This window comes from Sinocyclocheilus anshuiensis, unplaced genomic scaffold (assembly GCF_001515605.1).
Source record: "Sinocyclocheilus anshuiensis isolate Anshui unplaced genomic scaffold, SAMN03320099.WGS_v1.1 scaffold1854, whole genome shotgun sequence".
NCBI classification, from domain to species: domain Eukaryota; kingdom Metazoa; phylum Chordata; class Actinopteri; order Cypriniformes; family Cyprinidae; genus Sinocyclocheilus; species Sinocyclocheilus anshuiensis.
The window spans coordinates 1,242,427-1,260,393 of record NW_015546040.1 but is presented as its reverse complement, the minus strand read 5'-3'; the positions used below and the strand labels follow the sequence as shown (position 1 = coordinate 1,260,393).

General features: G+C 34.8%; 2 protein-coding genes across 5 annotated transcripts in view; one reads left to right on the top strand and one right to left on the bottom strand.

The window, feature by feature from the left end:
• The window catches only part of LOC107698923 (centromere protein Q-like), a 12,649-nt gene extending 8,474 nt beyond the window's left edge, over window positions 1–4,175 (top strand). For all 3 annotated transcript variants that reach the window (XM_016500064.1, XM_016500065.1, XM_016500063.1), the window contains exon 9: window positions 3,703–4,175. In XM_016500064.1, coding sequence (XP_016355550.1) covers window positions 3,703–3,855 — 153 coding nt within the window. In that variant the 3' untranslated portion in view covers window positions 3,856–4,175. The remainder of the gene's footprint in view (window positions 1–3,702) is intronic.
• Window positions 4,176–4,692: 517 nt separating this feature from the next.
• LOC107698922 (C3a anaphylatoxin chemotactic receptor-like) overlaps window positions 4,693–17,967 on the bottom strand; it is a 27,720-nt gene continuing 14,445 nt past the window's right edge. The window contains exons 1-2 of one of the 2 annotated variants that reach the window (XM_016500061.1): window positions 10,962–11,109; window positions 4,693–6,193 (exon numbers count right to left, since the gene is read on the bottom strand). In XM_016500061.1, the coding sequence (XP_016355547.1) occupies window positions 5,122–6,193; window positions 10,962–10,990 (1,101 nt within the window). In that variant the 5' untranslated portion in view covers window positions 10,991–11,109 and the 3' untranslated portion in view covers window positions 4,693–5,121. Of the gene's footprint in view, window positions 6,194–10,961; window positions 11,110–17,967 lie in introns of those variants that run through there. The other variant, XM_016500062.1, reaches the window with a different exon arrangement.

The window sequence follows — 17,967 nt, the reverse complement described above, 5'->3', positions numbered from 1 at the left end:
ATTTACAAAATATCTTCATGGAACATGATCTTTACTTAATATCCTAATGATTTTTGGTATAAAAGAAAAATCTATAATTTTGAGCCATACAATGTATTGTTGGCTATTGCTACAAATATCCCCCAGCGACTTAACACTGCTTTTGTGCTCCAGGCTCACAGATGAGGTTTTAGAACGTTTTTGTTCATAGGGCTTAAGTTTGTTTGCATTATAAATGTATTTCTTTGACAGTTAAGCAATTTTCACATTACTGTAACGCATTAATTTACAATTATTTATTTGTTAGTATTTATTTACTATAGAAGTCCATTTCTACCACGGAATAAAATAAATAAAATTTTTAGTGCTGTCAAATGATTAATCGTGATTAAAGATTAAAGTTTTTGTTTACATAATATATGTGTGTATACTGTGTATATATAAAGACACACATACAGCATATATTTTGAAAATATTTACATGTATTTACGTGTATATATTTAAATTCATATAAATTATATCATATATAAATATATTAAATATATAAACTTAACATATTTTTCTTAAATATATCCATGCATGTGTGTGTGTATTTATATGTACAAATATACACAGTACACACACATATGTAAACAAAAACGTTTATTTTGGGTGCGATTAATCGCGATTAATCGTTTGACGGCACTAACAAATTTGAGCATTTTTATCTCACAATTCTGACTTGTTTATTGCAGTTACAAGTTTATGTCTTTCAGTTCTGACTTTTTGTTAACACCATGGAATAAAAAAATAAAAATGGTAAAGTTGTGACTTTTTATCTTACAATTCAGACTTTTTTTCCTTTGCAATTATGAGTTCATATCTTGGACTTTATATTGTAAGCACGCAATTTGCAGTTGTGACTTTTTTTTACAAAATTGTGAATTTATAATGCAATTCTGCTTTAGTTGCAAGAGTTTATATCTTGCATTTTAGACTTTATTTCTCAGAATTACTTGTTATAAATGTAGAATTGTGAGTTTATAACTCAATTCTGCATTTATATCTCTTATTTCTGAGATTACGTCTCACATTTTGAACTTTTTTTCTCAGAATTGCAAGGAAAACGTTTTAATTGTGACATTAAAAAGTCTATTACCTTTTCCATTTTTTTATTCCCGTGGTGGAAATGGGATTCTATTGTTTGCTGCTTTAATGCTGATTTCAATTAAAACAACAAAACGTTGTATTACAGAAATGTGAGACTAATGAAAAACATTAGACATCACAGGTTTGTTGCATTGCATTGAGTTTGGGTGAAGTGGGACATAGAAAAGATAACCTATGAGTTGTTTTGTTCATTTGGTTGCGATTTGAGTAATATCAATCTTGATTTTATCGCTTTGGGATTCACTTTTGGTTTTATCACTATGACCAAAAGTAGTGTTTTGAATTATAGTGTCACTGTTAATCAATGAAACGGTACTGACAAGTTAGCCTTAAAAGCCTTAATGCTTAGTTTGTGGTTAATGAATCAGCCGAGTGAAGCTTAGAAACCTTTGTGAGTCATTTGTTTCGAATCAATAGTTCGGAGCGCGTATTAAACCGCCAAAGTCACGTGATTTCAGTAAACGAGGCTTCGTAACGTCACAACTGTTTCAAAATGTATCATGTTTCAAAACATCAGTGGTTCGTATTCCTCAATGGTATTTAATGATTTGCTAATTGCATTTAAACTAATAACTTAAATAAAATGCTTACAATGGGTTTGTATGCATGTTATTTCTTTGGACTGAGTTTTTGTTGTAGTTACACAGTTTTGACCAGCAGGCGTCGCCAGCGTGTGGCGTTTCGAATGCTTCGAAACAGCGAATCCTGTTTGTTCAATTTATTCAAAGATTCGAAAAGGTACGTTTCTGACCTTCGCATAGGTTAAATCCTGCTTAGCTTCATGCACGCTATGCGATTGAATTTATTTTTTACATTTGTTGCTCTTAGCAATAAATAAATGACCGCTAAAAATGCTGGTAGTTTTTAAGGTGTTACGAATCACAATGACGCTGTTGTGTTCACACACATACAGTGATGTTCAGTGGGGTCACACTGTAAATCTGTTATTCAAAATGTAATTTAAACAATAAAATAAACTAACTTTGGATTTTGAAAAGTTTAAAAAAACAATTAATTAAAAAATGCTTCGGAAATGTTTAAGAATCTGCATTATTTGTATGATAATCAAATACAGATTTTTATCTGAACATTTAAAAATTATGTGCTGTATAAATACAGCATGGATATAATTGGCGTATTGGCACAGTGCTTAACCAGAAAAATTAAAAATGGCTTGCCGACCCCTGCTTATAGCGTGTAAAGAACTAAAATCGCATGTTGAGAAACTTGCCTTCACCTTATATGGAACATTAACAGAGTTATACAGACAGACTTGATGCAATGCTTTCAGGAAAAGTGGTTTCAACACCTACTTTTTGGAAATGTTGTGCAAGTGATTCACAATATGCTTTTGTTAATTGCAACAATTGTGTGACTGGGATCCAAAATGAATGGTTGTTTTTAGGCGTAATTGCAGCTTAAATCAGGTCAAGCAGGTCGTTTTGTTTTGAAGCGTTTGCTGAATTTCCAGGGTTTCTGCAGGTCTTACTTTTTCCACAAATTAGGGCCTTAAAAGCTTTTAAATCATAGCAGAAAGTCTTAAATTCATGACGTCAATAAAGGCAACAAATGTTGGATTCACTGTAAAAAAAAAATTTCTCTTGCTTTTCAATATAAATATTTAAACGTCCTTAAATCAAGATGCATTTACTTAAGTTGCAAAATGAAGATAAGATTAATCTGGTTTTCTGAGCAAAATGAAGTGACTTTATGCTTAAAACATTTCTGTCATTTGTGAAGGACAACCTGTTTTCCCTTTGAATTAAGATTTTTCGGACTCAATTGACTGATGTTTGTTCTTGTTTTAATCAACTCATCAACTCACTTAATTTTAATAAAATTGTGTCCCTGCAGCACAAAAGCAGTCATAAGTCGCTGGGGTATATTTGTAGCAATAGCGAACAATACATTGTATGGGTCAAAATTATACATTTTTCTTTTATGCCAAAAATCATTAGGATATTAAGTAAAGATCATGTTCCAAGAAGATATTTTGTAAATCTCCTACCGTAAATATATCAAAACTTAATTTTTGATTAGTAATACGCATAGCAAAGAACTTCCTTTGGACAACTTTAAAGATGATTTTCTCAATATTTAGATTTTTTTGCACCCTCAGATTCCAGATTTTCAATTATCGTCCTATCCTAACAAACCATACATCAATGGAAAGCTTATTTATTCAGCTTTCAGATGATGCATAAATCTCAATTTCAGAAAAATTGACCCTTATGGCTGTTTTTGTGCTCCAGGGTCACGTTTCTCAGAAGACAAGACTTCTAATCTAAAATACTAAAAAATATCTTAAAAAAAAAACAACCAAAATACATCACTTTTCTGCAGTGTGCATCAAAATTATTTCCATATCTAGTATTCGAGAAGCTGGTTTTTGTTAAATTAATTACAAAGTAATGGAGGTCTATTGAAAGTTGTGTTTTCAAACTGAAGTGTTGCGAACTTATGAGACTGATGCATTGCTTTCCTTTCAATTTATTCATGAGATCTCTTTACTTGGTCTTCAAAAGGACCTCCATGAACCGTGATTTACTGACTCCCGTGTGTTTGGTCCTCCAGGAGCACCTCATGAAGATCGTCCCCAATCCGCCGGCGGTGGTTCGAGCGCTTCAGAAGGCCCCTGTCCTCGAGGATGTGAGGGCCTTTCTGGAGCTCGCACATAAACAGGTGGATGCAGTGCAAGCAGCTCATAGAGACACAGCCCTGGACTGACTAAACTTTACACGCAGACGACGGCTGATAAACAAAATAACTGCTTGTTTATTTGAAAATGACAAGTTTGCATTGAGAACTAGACACAGAAATGACATTCCTTTCATGCATTAATGCTGCAATATCAAGCGCTGGAATTCAGTTTGCACTTTCAGTTTGAAAACTTTCTATGTAAGGTACATTACTACTGCATAATAGTAGTTATGCTAAATTTAAGCCTTAAATTACCAGAAAGCCTTTAATTTGCTCTTAAGTTCCTAAAATGCAAGTGCTACAATGCAACGCAATTAAATCCTAGATTAAAACAATCATATCAGTTACAGAATGGCTCTTATTTTAAATGTTTTGGTAATAATCTGGGTGAAAACTTTCTATGTACACTTTCAGGAAAAAAAGGTACAAAAGCTGTGACTGGGGGGGCGGCACCTCTTCAGAAGATACACATTTGTACCTAAAAAGTCCATATTGGTACCAAATTAGTACCTAAAGTGTACATATTAGTATCTAAGGATGCGTTCACACTTGTAAAAAACAACCAAACATGACAAGTGTGAACACACAAAAGGTGTTCAATACAAAGTGAACCTTTTGAAAGTGCACCGCCACAGTGACAGCTTTTGTACCTTTTTTTTTTTCCTGAGAGTCTAGGGCACATTTCTTTTGCATAATATAAGAACATTCTTTATGCTTAATTTAAGCCTGAAATGACCAGCCTTTAGTCACAGGAAGGAAAGCCTTGCATTTGCTGTTAAGTTCCTTAAATACAATGCATCACAATTAAATCCAAGAGATTGTTTTGGTAATAATCTGGGTGAAAACTTTCTATGTACACTCAGGAAAAAAAGGTACAAAAGCTGTGACTGGGGGGGCGGTACCTCTTCAGAAGGTACACATTTGTACCTAAAAAGTCAATATTGTTACCAAATTAGTACCTAAAGTGTACATAATAGTATCTAAAAGGTACAAAAGTGCACCGCCACAGTGACCGCTTTTGTACCTTTTTTTTTTCCTGAGCGTGTAGGGCACATTTCTTTTGCATAATATAAGAGAAAATTCTTTATGCTTAATTTAAGCCTGAAATGACCCGCCTTTAGTTACAGAAAGGAAAGCCTTGCATTAGGGGTTAAGTTAAGTTCCTTGAATGCAATGCATCACAATTAAATCCAAGATTAAAACTTGAAGCCTCAGTCGATCGCTCGAGATGCTGTGCGTGTTTTCTGCTTGTAGTCAGTGTTCTTCATTTGTCTGGAATCTCGATCTCGGATCCTAAAACTCAGAGTCTCTTCTTCGCAACGACTTTCTTCGCAAAGACTCCGACAGCTCCTCGTTGAAGACGCGCTCGATCGTCGAGACCAGCGAGGCGCGAACCGTGCGGCCGAGTCCGCGAGCCGCGAACACATACAAGACGGGGTTGAGCGCGCTTTTTATGTAAACCAGAAACAGCGCCACGTACGCCGCGCCAATCGCTCCTTCTTTGACCTTCTTCCAGTCGGGCCGATCGTGAGAAAAGGCCCTCAGAAAGCGGCAGGTGAAGTACGGCACCCAGCAGGTGAGGAAGAGGAGCATGGTGAGGAAGAGTACGCGATAGAGACGGGTCAGACGGTGGGTTGTGTAACCCGGTCCGGATGGCGAGGTTGGGGAAGACATTGTGCTCTCGGCTTTCTTTGCGCAAAATATCACGGCGATATTGCACGACAAGAAGATCACCAAAGGTAGCAAGAATCCCGCCACGGTCTCCAACACATTTAAGGCTTGCCCTACTCCCAAATCGCTTTCAATGCAAGCCTCACGGTTTGCCCAGAGAATGACTTTGGCTGTTTCGATGTATGGAGCGGCGAAAACAGCCGCCAACACCCATATTGCGGCGCAAGCCAGTGGCACGACCCAACGAGGGCGTCTCAATCGAGCCCAAACTGGTCTGAGGAGACACAAGCAGCGCTCCACCGCGACGGCGCACAGCAAGAACGCGCTCGCGTACAATCCCAGGCATCGCAAATAAATCACCAGCTTGCACACAGGCTCCCCCAACGTCCAAGTGAAGTGGTTCGCTAAGTAGGGTAGCATCAGCGGCGTCCGCAACAGCAGCACCAAATCCGCCAGCGCCAGGTTCACCACGTAGATCCGGAAGTTGTCGGCGCTCTGCGTTTTGCAGGTCACTCCTCTGTTGCGGCACCAAACTCGAACCCCCAGCGCCCAGACCACCAGAGCGTTTAGAGAGACGCCTACGATGAAGATCATCATGGTCACCGCCATCTGCAGCACGCGCATGCCCTCGCTGGGGTACACGGTGGAGTTGGTGTGGTTGGAGGTGTCCGGAGCTGGGGTAGACATTGGGTCTCTGTGGAAATACAGGGGAAAATTCACATCAGTGTTCATTTAGACAGCACATTTTAGTTTTAGTTTTAAGCCCTATTCGGACCGCAATTGTGACCCTGGAGCACAAAACCAGCCATAAGGGTCAATTTTTTTAAATTGAGATGTATACATCATCTGAAAGCTGAATAAATAATCTTTCCATTGATGTATGGTTTGTTAGGATAGGACAATATTTGAAAATCTGGACTCTGAGGGTGCAAAAAAATCTAAATATTGAGAAAATCGCCTTTAAAGTTGTCCAAATGAAGTTCTTAGCAATGCATATTACTAATCAAAAATTAAGTTTTGATATATTTACGGTAGGAAATTTACAAAATATCATTACTTAATATCCTAATGATTTTTGGCATAAAAGAAAAATGTATAATTTTGACCCATACAATGTATTATTGGCTATTGCTACAAATATACCCCGGCGACTTAAGACTGCTTTTGTGCTCCAGGGTCACAGTTGTTTATCATATGGATGTCTGTAGAAATACATTTACATATCACCTCTAAACTCATGGATTCGGATGGCGATTTATTCACAATGGAGAAGCGAGTTCTGTGTTCCTACGAACCCGGGAACTTATTTAAATCTTCTGTTTAAAAATAGACGCACTATAATTGTATATAATTATACGTGGCATAGTTTATATATACAGTGGGTACGGAAAGTATTCTTAATGGCATCTTTTTTTTATGACTGAAGGCCAGTATCAATGATACCAATAATACTGATGTCTCTATAAAATTGCCCCCCCCCATATTTGTAAATGTCATATTTACCCGTGTCCTTCAGCAGAAATATACAGAAATTGAAATTGAAGTTATCAAAAACTAAATTCTAAATTAAATATGGATGAATCCTTAAAGCTATAAAAGTTATTTTTTCCTCTTTTTTTTTTCTTTGTCCTTTGATGAACAGACATCACAGCAGCTGGTTATTAGGTTGTTTTGGCTGCTATTACTTTAAGAGCTGCTGCTGAACGTGACGCGGATCTAACACGCATCGTATTTTCTCTCAACTCTTTTTACCTTTTCTGACCCACTTCAGGTCTTAAAGTCTCTATTAATGAGCTGACGAGTTCAGTCGGGTGTGTTAGATGAGAGAGACCGTTCTTAAATGTGACTCATATAAAATATATTACATGCATGCTCAGTTTTAAGGCAGCTTTAGTCGCCTTTTTGTAACTTCATGACTTAACTGACCATGACACCGCATGCACGTCGTTTATTTCGCAATTTGATATGAAATGATAAAGGCTACAGCGTGCGCCGCTGCCTTTGTGCGTGCAATTGAAGAGTACACGCTTTGAGCACAGTACCGTTTTTAAATGTACTTTTGTCAAGAGAAAAAGTGACAGAAGCAGTAGTTGTGAGTGGAGTGGCCAACCCTAGCTCCGCCCCTGCGTTAATTGCATTAAATATTTTTAACACGTTAAACTGAAAAAATTAATCGCCTGCATTATTTTGACACCACTAATATATATCTTGGAGAAAACTTCTATTAACCTGGTAATATGAATGATATTAAGATTTGAACATGCAATATTGATACAACTCCTGTGTCTTTATCTCAAAATTAAATAAAACCACTTCTCATAAAGAAACAAGAACATGGTCCTCTTTCCAATGAAATATCAATGGTTATATAATATGCATTCTTTACAACAACTTTCATACAGCATCCTTCATTCTTCAATCCTTATTAGGGCTACTAAAGTGCTGTGAGTGATTTTCTCTCTTTGTTTTGTTGATTCATTAACAATAGGGACACAGACAACAGTAACTAAATGAGGCTGCTGCCCCTTTAAATCTATAACTACTGTATATTAAAACTATCAATATACTGGCGATATTCTCCCAACAGTTTATATTCATTTAAGACGTAACCATGAATACTCGTCAAATCTGTCAGTAGATTTTCTGAATTATTATTTTTTTCATTCTAAGAGTTTTTATTTTGTGATCGTCTGTGAAAAAAAATGTTGTTGACGAAAATTATGATGCATATTTTTTTTGTCAGCGAAACGTGTGCAGTCTGCTGGAAAACACGCGGTGCATGTTCATGGAAAGCATTTCGTTATGCTTGAGAAACACATCTATATGTTCTCTGGCGATAAAATAAAGGAAGTTGCATGCAGTTTCCTCTTTTCAGAAACATTATGAAATGCTTTTTCAATGAAATCAAGTATGGCCTTGTCACAATACTTTCTGCATTATTTAAACTAGGTGCTATATGAATAAAAACACACTTTAGGTCACCAGATGTCATTTAGGACATGCATGCATTTCTGCTGGAAGGCGAAGACTCAACTTGCATGTTCTGCAAGACTTTCCATTAAACATGCTTTATTAGACTCTCCTGGTTTTAATGCAACTAGGCAACATTTTTATTCAATATAAGGTCCAATTCTCGCTATTAACAGACTTTTGCTTCACTAAACTAATTTGCTGCTTATTAATAATAAGGTAGTTGTTAAGTTTAGGTATTTAGGATGTAGAATAAATGCTTTATAAGTACTAATAAACAAGCAATATGATAATAACAGGCATGCTAATAAGCAACTGAGAATTGGTCCTTATACTAAAGTGTTACCTTTTTTAATAGTTTATATTTTTATAGTTACTGTATATATATTTCGTAACTCGTTTCTTGCCATGAAAGTAGCCTCAGTTGCTGACATGGCATTAAAAACTACACTACTGCTACTAAAATACACTGTAAGGGAGCACAAACATTGTGCGGTTGCATAAACACAACCACAATCTTAAAGGGACAGTTCACCTAAAAATGAAAGTTCTGTCATTTACTCACACTTACATCGTTCCAATCCTGTACGAGTTTTTTCCTTCTGCTCAACACAAAAGTAATTGTTCAACAGAAGAAAGAATCTCATGTAGGTTTGGGAACGATACAAGTGTGAGTAAATGATGACAGAACTTTAATTTTTGGGTGAACTGTCCCTTTAAGACTTAACTTGGAGTTTGACTTTAGTTTGACCAACTCGCAGTTAACCGAGGGTTAATCAGTCTGTCTTTTCAGACCAGTCTACATTATGTAACCGACTTATAAAAGTCGTGACCAGTCTTAAAGAAAAACTTGTAAGACTAGTCTAAGCAGTCTGTGCAACCGCCCACAGATTAAAATGGTGTAGAAATGTAAAAATAATAAACATAGTGATGTGCTCAAACCTCTAAACAAAATAAGATATTTTGAAGAATTTTGGTAACCAAACAGTTGCTGGTAGCCAAAATACAATGGAAGTCAATGCCTACCCTAGTGAAAAAATACTAAAATGTATTTGAAATCCATTTATTTTGTGTAGTATTGATAAATTGGAACGACTCATTTTGTACTTAATGCACTTTAATTGTGCTCAAGTCCTACTAAAGATAAGTATATTTGATTGTGCTAAAGTGGAACTATTGGAAGGTACACTTGAAATATCTTGCATTTTAAAGACTGATATTATACAGAGATCATACAATCCTCATCAAAAGAGACATTAAAACACATTTTAGACATAATATTAAGAAATATGCATTTAAAGTTCAATTATAATTTAATAGCTGTAAGTCTTAAGTGATATGTCAATAATGGATTTGAAGTAGAAATAAATGTATTTTAAATAAATTACTTTTTTTTTTTTCTTTTTTTTTTTAGGGTATGGTCAACATTTTTCAGAATATCTTCTTTTGTGTTCAACAGAATAAAGAAACTCATTCATGTTTGGAACAACTTGAGGGTGACCCTGCAGCACAAAATCAGTCTTAAGTCGCTGGGATATATTTGTAGCAATAGCCAACAATACATTGTATGGGTCAAAATTAGACATTTCTCTTTTATGCCAAAAATCATTAGGATATTAAGTAAAGATCATGTTCCATGAAGATATTTTGTAAATTTCCTACCGTAAATATATCAAAACTTAATTTTTGATTAGTAATATGCATTGCCAAGAACTTCATTTGGACAACTTTAAAGATGATTTTCTCAATATTTAGATTTTTTTGCACCCTCAGATTCCAGATTTTCAAATAGTTGCATCTCAGCCAAATATTGTCCTATCCTAACAAACCATACATCAATGGAGAGCTTATTTATTCAGCTTTCAGATGATGCATACATCTCAATTTAGAAAAATTTACACTTAAGACTGGTTTTGCGCTCCAGGGTCACAATGTAAGTTTTTAGATGCACTGTCCCTTTAAATGCTAAAGTTGCATAAGTGCAGCATGTGAGTTGCAAACATGAATGATTCTGCAGCTCATCTGAGAGTGACCAGATGCACAATTTTTACTTGTTTGACCAGAATACAGGCGAAAAATCCCATATCTAGAGACCTGATAGGGGACTCTTTTGATACAGAATTACCTCATCAGTGCTTTATCAGTGACTGAACACCTTTGCAGTGCACTAGCAGATACAGGTGAAGTTTAGAGGTCATGCGACGTGATGCTGTGCGTGTTCCTAGGAACAGTGAGTCGCAGGAATGTTAACTTTATCACCTGAAGGCGTAGCATTATTTCACCCAAAGCTGTCCTCCCATTCACAACCTGTTTACACACATCCATAACGCATTCCTGGTATGCGAACACACCTACAGCGCTGCTCATCTAGAACACGTTTGCTCCACGAGAGCCTTTCAGCGAACTTAAATTCTCTGACACGAATGATTTTGTGCTTATTAATTTAGAGTCTAACAGATTAGTTATAGTTGAGATTTATTAGTGTGTCTTACCTTCTTACAAGGCTGTGGTCGACTTGCATGCATTGACTCCGAGAGCTTTAGATCTGAGAGCTTTGGCGCTGATGGAGTGTAAAAACTCACCGGGGGAGTGTTTCTGTGCTTTAACCTATCAGTGGGAGGGTTTAAGCTTGACTCTGCCTTTCGATTTGATTGCAACATTAATGGACAGCATGAAACTACAATCTAAATATAGTTTGCTGCACTGATTTACTGACTTTGTTTATTGCATATGCAGTTCAGAAAATGTGAATACTTCATGAGGTCTAGGCTCAGTTGAGTGCAGAGGTATTTTTTAAAATTATACTATCTTTGACAACTTACCAACATATTAGAATTTAATTATTTATTTATTTTGAAGACAATATGAGCAGCGTTTGCTCATGTAAACTTGTTGAAAACTTCTGTGCGAATCCTCCAGTGTTATTTTAGTATCATTAAGATACTATTATAGTCTTTACAAACAATATATATATTTATATAACAATTTTAGTTAAAGTTTTAGTCATTTTTGTTTTGTTTTTTTAAAATGTCATAGTTTTTCATTTGGTTTTTAGTTATTTTATTTTATAATTATTTTTCTTTCTTTCTTTTGCATTTTATTTCCTTTAACGTTAATTTCAAACAATTACATTTTCTTTTTCTGTGATTTTCTGTAAAATAAGTTTTTATTTTGGTTTTAGTTAATTTATTAATTTTTATTAATTTTTATTTTGTTTATTTTTTTGTTGTCTTGACAATAAAAAAAAGTAAAATTATTTTATTTTTTTACATTTTTTACGTTAACGTTCATTTCAAATAATACAATTTTCTTTTTCTGATTTTAGTTAGCTATATTTTTCATTTTATTTTTAATTAAAGTTTTAGTCATTTTTGTTGTGTTTTTGTCATTTTCTTGTAATATAGTTTTTATTTTGGTTTTAGTTAATTTATTACATTTTTATTTATTATATATTTATTTTGTTTTGTTGTCTTGACAATTTTTTTTAATAATTTTACTTTTTACTTTATTTTATATTTTATTTCCTTAAACGTTCATTTCTAATAATTACATTTTATTTTTTTCTGATTTTAGTTAGCTATTTTTTCATTTTATTTTGAATTAAAGTTTTAGTAATTTTTGTTGTTTTTGTCATTTTCTTGTAATATAGTTTTTATTTTGGTTTTAATTCATTCATTTAATTTTTATTTATTTTATATTGTTATCTTGACAAAAACATGATACTTATTTGGTCAAATTACATGTTTTTGTGATATATGCTTTGTTTGAAATTCTTCATACTTCTTGTAGCGTGACACACCTGCTCCGACGTGGCGATTAAAGGCAATTTTTTTCCCGAAAACCACCATATCCATCCGCAAAAATTGCCGAAGTACAGCTGACGTAAAAGAGCAAAAAATATTTGTAATGCTTGTTCAAATTACTTGGTTAAAAGGAGCAGAAACAACAAAAAAAAATTTTTTTTTTTTTTTTTTTTTTTTTTTTACATTTTATTTCCATTAACGTTAACGTTTAACAAGACGCATGATTTGAGGAATCAAAGAGAACAAACGCTGTGCTACAAGTTACTGATGTTTAATACAAACCCATAACCCTAACTACAGTAGTCAACATTTGAAGTGGATCAAAACCTTCATCTAAAGCCTAAAACCAAAATGCGTTCTCGTCTTAGAGCAACTTTGATGAACTTGTTTGATCCACTTCAAATGTTGACTACTGTATATGCAATATTAACAGTGATTCTTACCTTAGCGGACGCTACTATTAAGGCAGTGAGGTCTCATTTATCAGGTGTAAACTGAGCTGAAACTAGCAGAGGCTTGTCTGCGTTCTGTCCGTTTCTCGTAAGTGTTGAAGTGTGAGACATCGTGAGCTCAGTACGACTGAAACTTCCTTATCAATCAACCACGAGATCAGACTCAGCTGTTTTCAGATATGTTGAGTTTGACTGATGGCATCAAACTCCTGTGGCTTGTTCATTTTTCTCACTTGCTGTGAGAATGGAGTTCTTCGTTGTTCTCATGTAAATTTGGTGTTTCCAATCAAGTCCACAGTATACATGGGTCAAAGACATTAAGATGTCCGCATCAAAAGAAATGAACAAAAGTGATTTTATGTCCATAGAAAGCACATTAAATGTAACTAAAGTGTCTACTTTTAAGGTTTCAAATACGTTTTTGGAGGATACAATGTTAAAATTAGATTGAAATAATGTTACATTGTCATTCAGTGTAACACAATATTTATGTAAAAATTCAAACAACATGCTTATTCTGACGTGTACATGTTAAAATATATAAAAGAATAAGAGAGCATATTAAATTTTATTGTGTTTTAAATGAGTAAAAAATTATTACTGACAAATGGGCGAAACCTAGGATAGTGGCACATTTAAAAAATGTAAAATTATGACTAATTAGTATTTGGGGTGAAAGTAATTAGTCGTTTAATATGTCATAAATTGATTTTTGTTTGTTGTAAATATGCCTGACAAGATTGTTACACTGAATGACATTTTAGTGGCTCTCTTCTGAAAATCAGGGGAAATGTATGATATTTATTTTTTGCTCAGAAAAACAAAAACAAAATTGCAATTAAATTAAACAAAAAAACTTTTACATTTTTTTGGGAAAAAACAACAATTTAAAGCAGTATTACACTTATTGTTTTTATGCTTAAACCCTTTTTCGTCTTTGACCCACATACTTAATGTTGGTGGAGGAACCTCAGTTTGTGAGTTGTTTTGGGACTGTTTAGGTGGGATATGTTTGTGGTAATTAGTGTCCACAGGCTGTGTATTTGTTACTTTTTTTTATATTAAACCATATTAATCGTTCAATTGATCTGTTGGTTTGAAACACTGAGCCACTGCTTGTCAACAAACACAAGTTTATGCAAAAAAATAAACATGCATAGAAATAATAATGTGACTTAATTTGACTCCCCTGTCATGTCTTCGATCAACATGACTAACAGTTTTATTCTTCAGGACTGTACTAACCGGTGACCAATAGGTCGTTCCATTCGTCACCAGTAGATGGCGCTGCATAAATGAGACCGAAGCACATCAGTCTGTGGAAGTTAATCATGCATCATAATATTATAATTACCACTAAAACAGCTGTTATTACATTAGAAGGTTGGATCTCATTTTGTTTCTTGGCAGGAACACAAACGTTTGTCCTGATCCATTTGGTATATTTCAGGAGGCTTAAATCTAAAGACAGCACTGAATTAACAAAATTAACAGCGTCCTTGTTAGTTCAGGTTAGTTTGGTGTTTGCAGTCGTAGGTTGTGTCTTGTATCGTGTTGTTTTTGCATCGTCACAAACTTCTAGGTTTGGCTACAAAAAGGCTGTTTAACAATGTTGTTGCTCAGAAAAATACATATTTTAATTGTATGGAATTTTACTATATATATTTTTGGCAGTGACATAAATTTTGTGTTTTGCAAAGTTTGCTGCTCCAGTATTTGTAGATTATTTTTCCACATATTTCTATGGTATACTGAAAAACAATGACCAGCATATCATAAGTTTTAAAGGCTTTTATTGGCAAAAAATATATAATGGGTCAATATTTACTGTGTTGACCCTTGTTCTTAATAAGCTCTGCAATTCGCTCTGGCATGCTGGATATCAGCTTCTGGGCCAAATCCTGACTGATGGCGATCCAGTCTTGCCTTATTAGTTCTCAGAGTTGATCACAAGCTTCTGCTTGTCCACTCTAGAGCTGAAGATCTTTGCCCGGACCCGACGGGTTCGGGCTTAATTTGTATCAAAGGTTTTTCAAATTATAACTATATTAATTGAGTCTTAAATGCATAATGTAGACAGAGTATATAGGCTAATGTTGGCATTATTCTTCTATTAAATTTCAGCTGCTATTCACCGTCGTAGAGGCCGGATTGTGGAGAGAAGTGGCGAAGCAAATCCCGCGGAGCCTTTATCTTAATTTCATTATTGCCAAATACCCATCTTAATTTAGAATTGATCTTAATTTAATTTAAGAAAGACTCATTTTTATTGGCGCGTTGGCCTATTTATAGGCTAAGTGTATGCCTAGGCCTATTTAGAGTGCTGAGATGTTACGATGTTACAGAGGACTTATTTTATTTCTTTGTTCCAACTTCCAAGTGGCCTATAGCCTACGTTAGTCATGAATAAATTGTTAAAACATGTATAAATTACTCATTCTTAACAAACGGCAAAAGAGCTGTGTGCGTGCGCACATTTGAATAATGTCGGGCTGTAAACGGGTTCGGGCTTTTAAAAAGCTGTCAATCAAAATGTACTTGTCGGGCTTGGGCCGAATTCTGTCGGGCCTAACTTTTAAGGCCCGATTACAGCTCTAGTCCACTCGCCTTTTGAGGACTGACCACCGGTTCTCTATGGCAGGGGTGTAGATTACTTTTAATATCACGTAAATTCGTCCCCCGCATTTTTTCAGGCAAGTGTTTATGTGATAAAAAAGTGTTTGTAGTATATAAACAAATCATTATTATTGGTTATTGTCCAGCAGTTATCTGATTTCCAAGCCAATTAAAAGCTAGAAATGAGAGAAAAATGAAAGTTGCCTATACACTACCAGTCAAAAGTTTTTGAACAGTAAGATTTTTTACTTATTTACTTATTTTTAATGTTTTTTAAAGAAGTCTCTTCTGTTCACCAAGCCTGCATTTATTTGATCCAAAGCACAGCAAAACAGTAAAATTGAAAGATTTTTACTAGGCTATTTCAAATAACTGTTTTCTATTTGAATATATCTTAAAATTATTTCTTTGATTCGCAGCTGTATTTTCAGCATCATTACTCCAGTCACACGATCCTTCAGAAATCATTCTGATATTCTGATTTGCTGCTCAAAAAACATTAATAATAGTAATAATAATAATAATAATTAAAAAAGGTTTCTCGAGCAGCAAATAAGCATATTAGAATGATTTCTGAAGATCATGTGACACTGAAGACTGGAGTAATGATGCTGAAAATACAGCTGCGAATCAAAGAAATAATTTTAAGATATATTCAAATAGAAAACAGTTATTTGAAATAGTAAAAATATTTCACAACATTACTGCTTTTGCTGTACTTTGGATCAAATAAATGCAGGCTTGGTGAGCAGAAGAGACTTCTTTATAAAACATTAAAAATCTTACTGTTCAAAAACTGTTGACTGGTAGGTTATATAGATTACAGAAATGTTATATTGTAATGTTTTATATATATATAACATTCCTGTCCCCCTCACTTCTGAAACGATGGCTACGCCCCTGCTCTATGGGATTGAGATCCGGGGAGTTGCCTGGCCACGGATGCAAAATTTCAATGTAATGATCTTCGAGCCACTTCTTTATCACTCTTGCTTTGTGACATGCTGCTCCATCATGCTGGAAGATGCACGGATCGTCACCAAACTGCTCATGGATCGTTGGAAGAAGTCGTCGCTCTTGCAGGACGTTCTGATACCATTCTTTAGTCATGGCAGTGTTTTTGGGCAGAATTATGGATTGTTTGGTTTGATTAGCAACCCCACACATGGATGGTCTCAAGATGCTTCACTGTTGGCACGTCACAGGACTTATGTAGTGTTCACCTTTTCTTCTCCGAACAATCGATTTTCCAGATGTCTCAAACAGTCGGAAGGGAGCTTCATCAGAGAAAATTATGAAGAAAGCTTGCTGAGGCACTTGCTGGACACTTTTAAGACGTCCTGAAGACTTATTCACTGCAGTCGAACCTCTCTCTTGAAGCTCTTGATGATCCGGTAAATGGTTCTTTCAGGTGCAATATTCTTTGTAGCAATTTCTTTGCATGTGAGGCCAGTTTGATGCAAAAGCAATGATGGCTGCACGTGTTTCTTTGGAGGTAACCATTGCTAACAAGAACGCAATGATCGGAAGCGCTTCTTCCCTCCATCAGTCTTACTCTTACAATCTATTTAGTGATTCACCTGACTAGTATTCACACTTTCACATGGGCTGCTGATATGTGATATTTGAAAATCTGGAATCTGAGGGTGCAAAAAAAAAACTAAATATTGAGAAAATCATCTTTAAATTTGTCCAAATGAAGTTCTTAGCAATGCATATTATTAATCAAAAGTTACGTTTTGATATATTTACGGTAGGAAATTTACAAAATATATTCATGGAACACTATCTTTACTTAATATCCTAATGATTTTTGGCATAAAAGAAAAATGTATAATTTTGACTCATAATACAATGTATTGTTGGCTATTGCTACAAATATACCCCAGCGACTTAACACTGCTTTTGTGCTGCAGGGACACAAATGATTAGTCAATAAATGTTAGCTGGTCATTTTGTGTCAGGATCAAAAAACAGTGACATTTGTTACATATGCTGTGTTCTGCTAATGCGTGAACTTCATATTATTTGAAGCACACTTGCCGTCCATTAAAGCTTTGTTACTTTTTAAGAAACAAAGTATCAGCTTTAAAATTATGCCAAATTCATAGTGAAATTCAAACAATGAATAAGTTTTTTTGGCGCTCTTTAATGCGGCAGGCGCCTCAGTTCAAGCGGCAAGTGAACCCATTATATCTTTCTCTTTACTACTATAGTACATAATGAACATGAATTAACATCACAACGTAGCCTATTTTGTAAGAAAACCTACAGTACAACTTACTGAAATGTCTCATGTAAAAGCTCATTCAGTGTTTCAAACTGCGAAAACCTGTAAAGCTTGTAAACATTGCAACGTAATAATACATTTACCTCAGAATAACCATTCAGTGTCCATAAGCTCATCAGCTAGAAGAATAACTATAAAGAAGAGCATTTTGCTACATTTATGCGCTATTGGATGTTAATATTTTTACTTAACCTGTTGTCTACATGATTCAACTCCTCCTATACAAAATTGCATTTTACTAATGAAGAAAACAGACTGAATGTGTGAAAGGCATACAGTGCTGTGAAAAGATTTTTGCCTCCTTCCTGTTTTTTTTTTTTTTTTTTTTTTTTTTTCT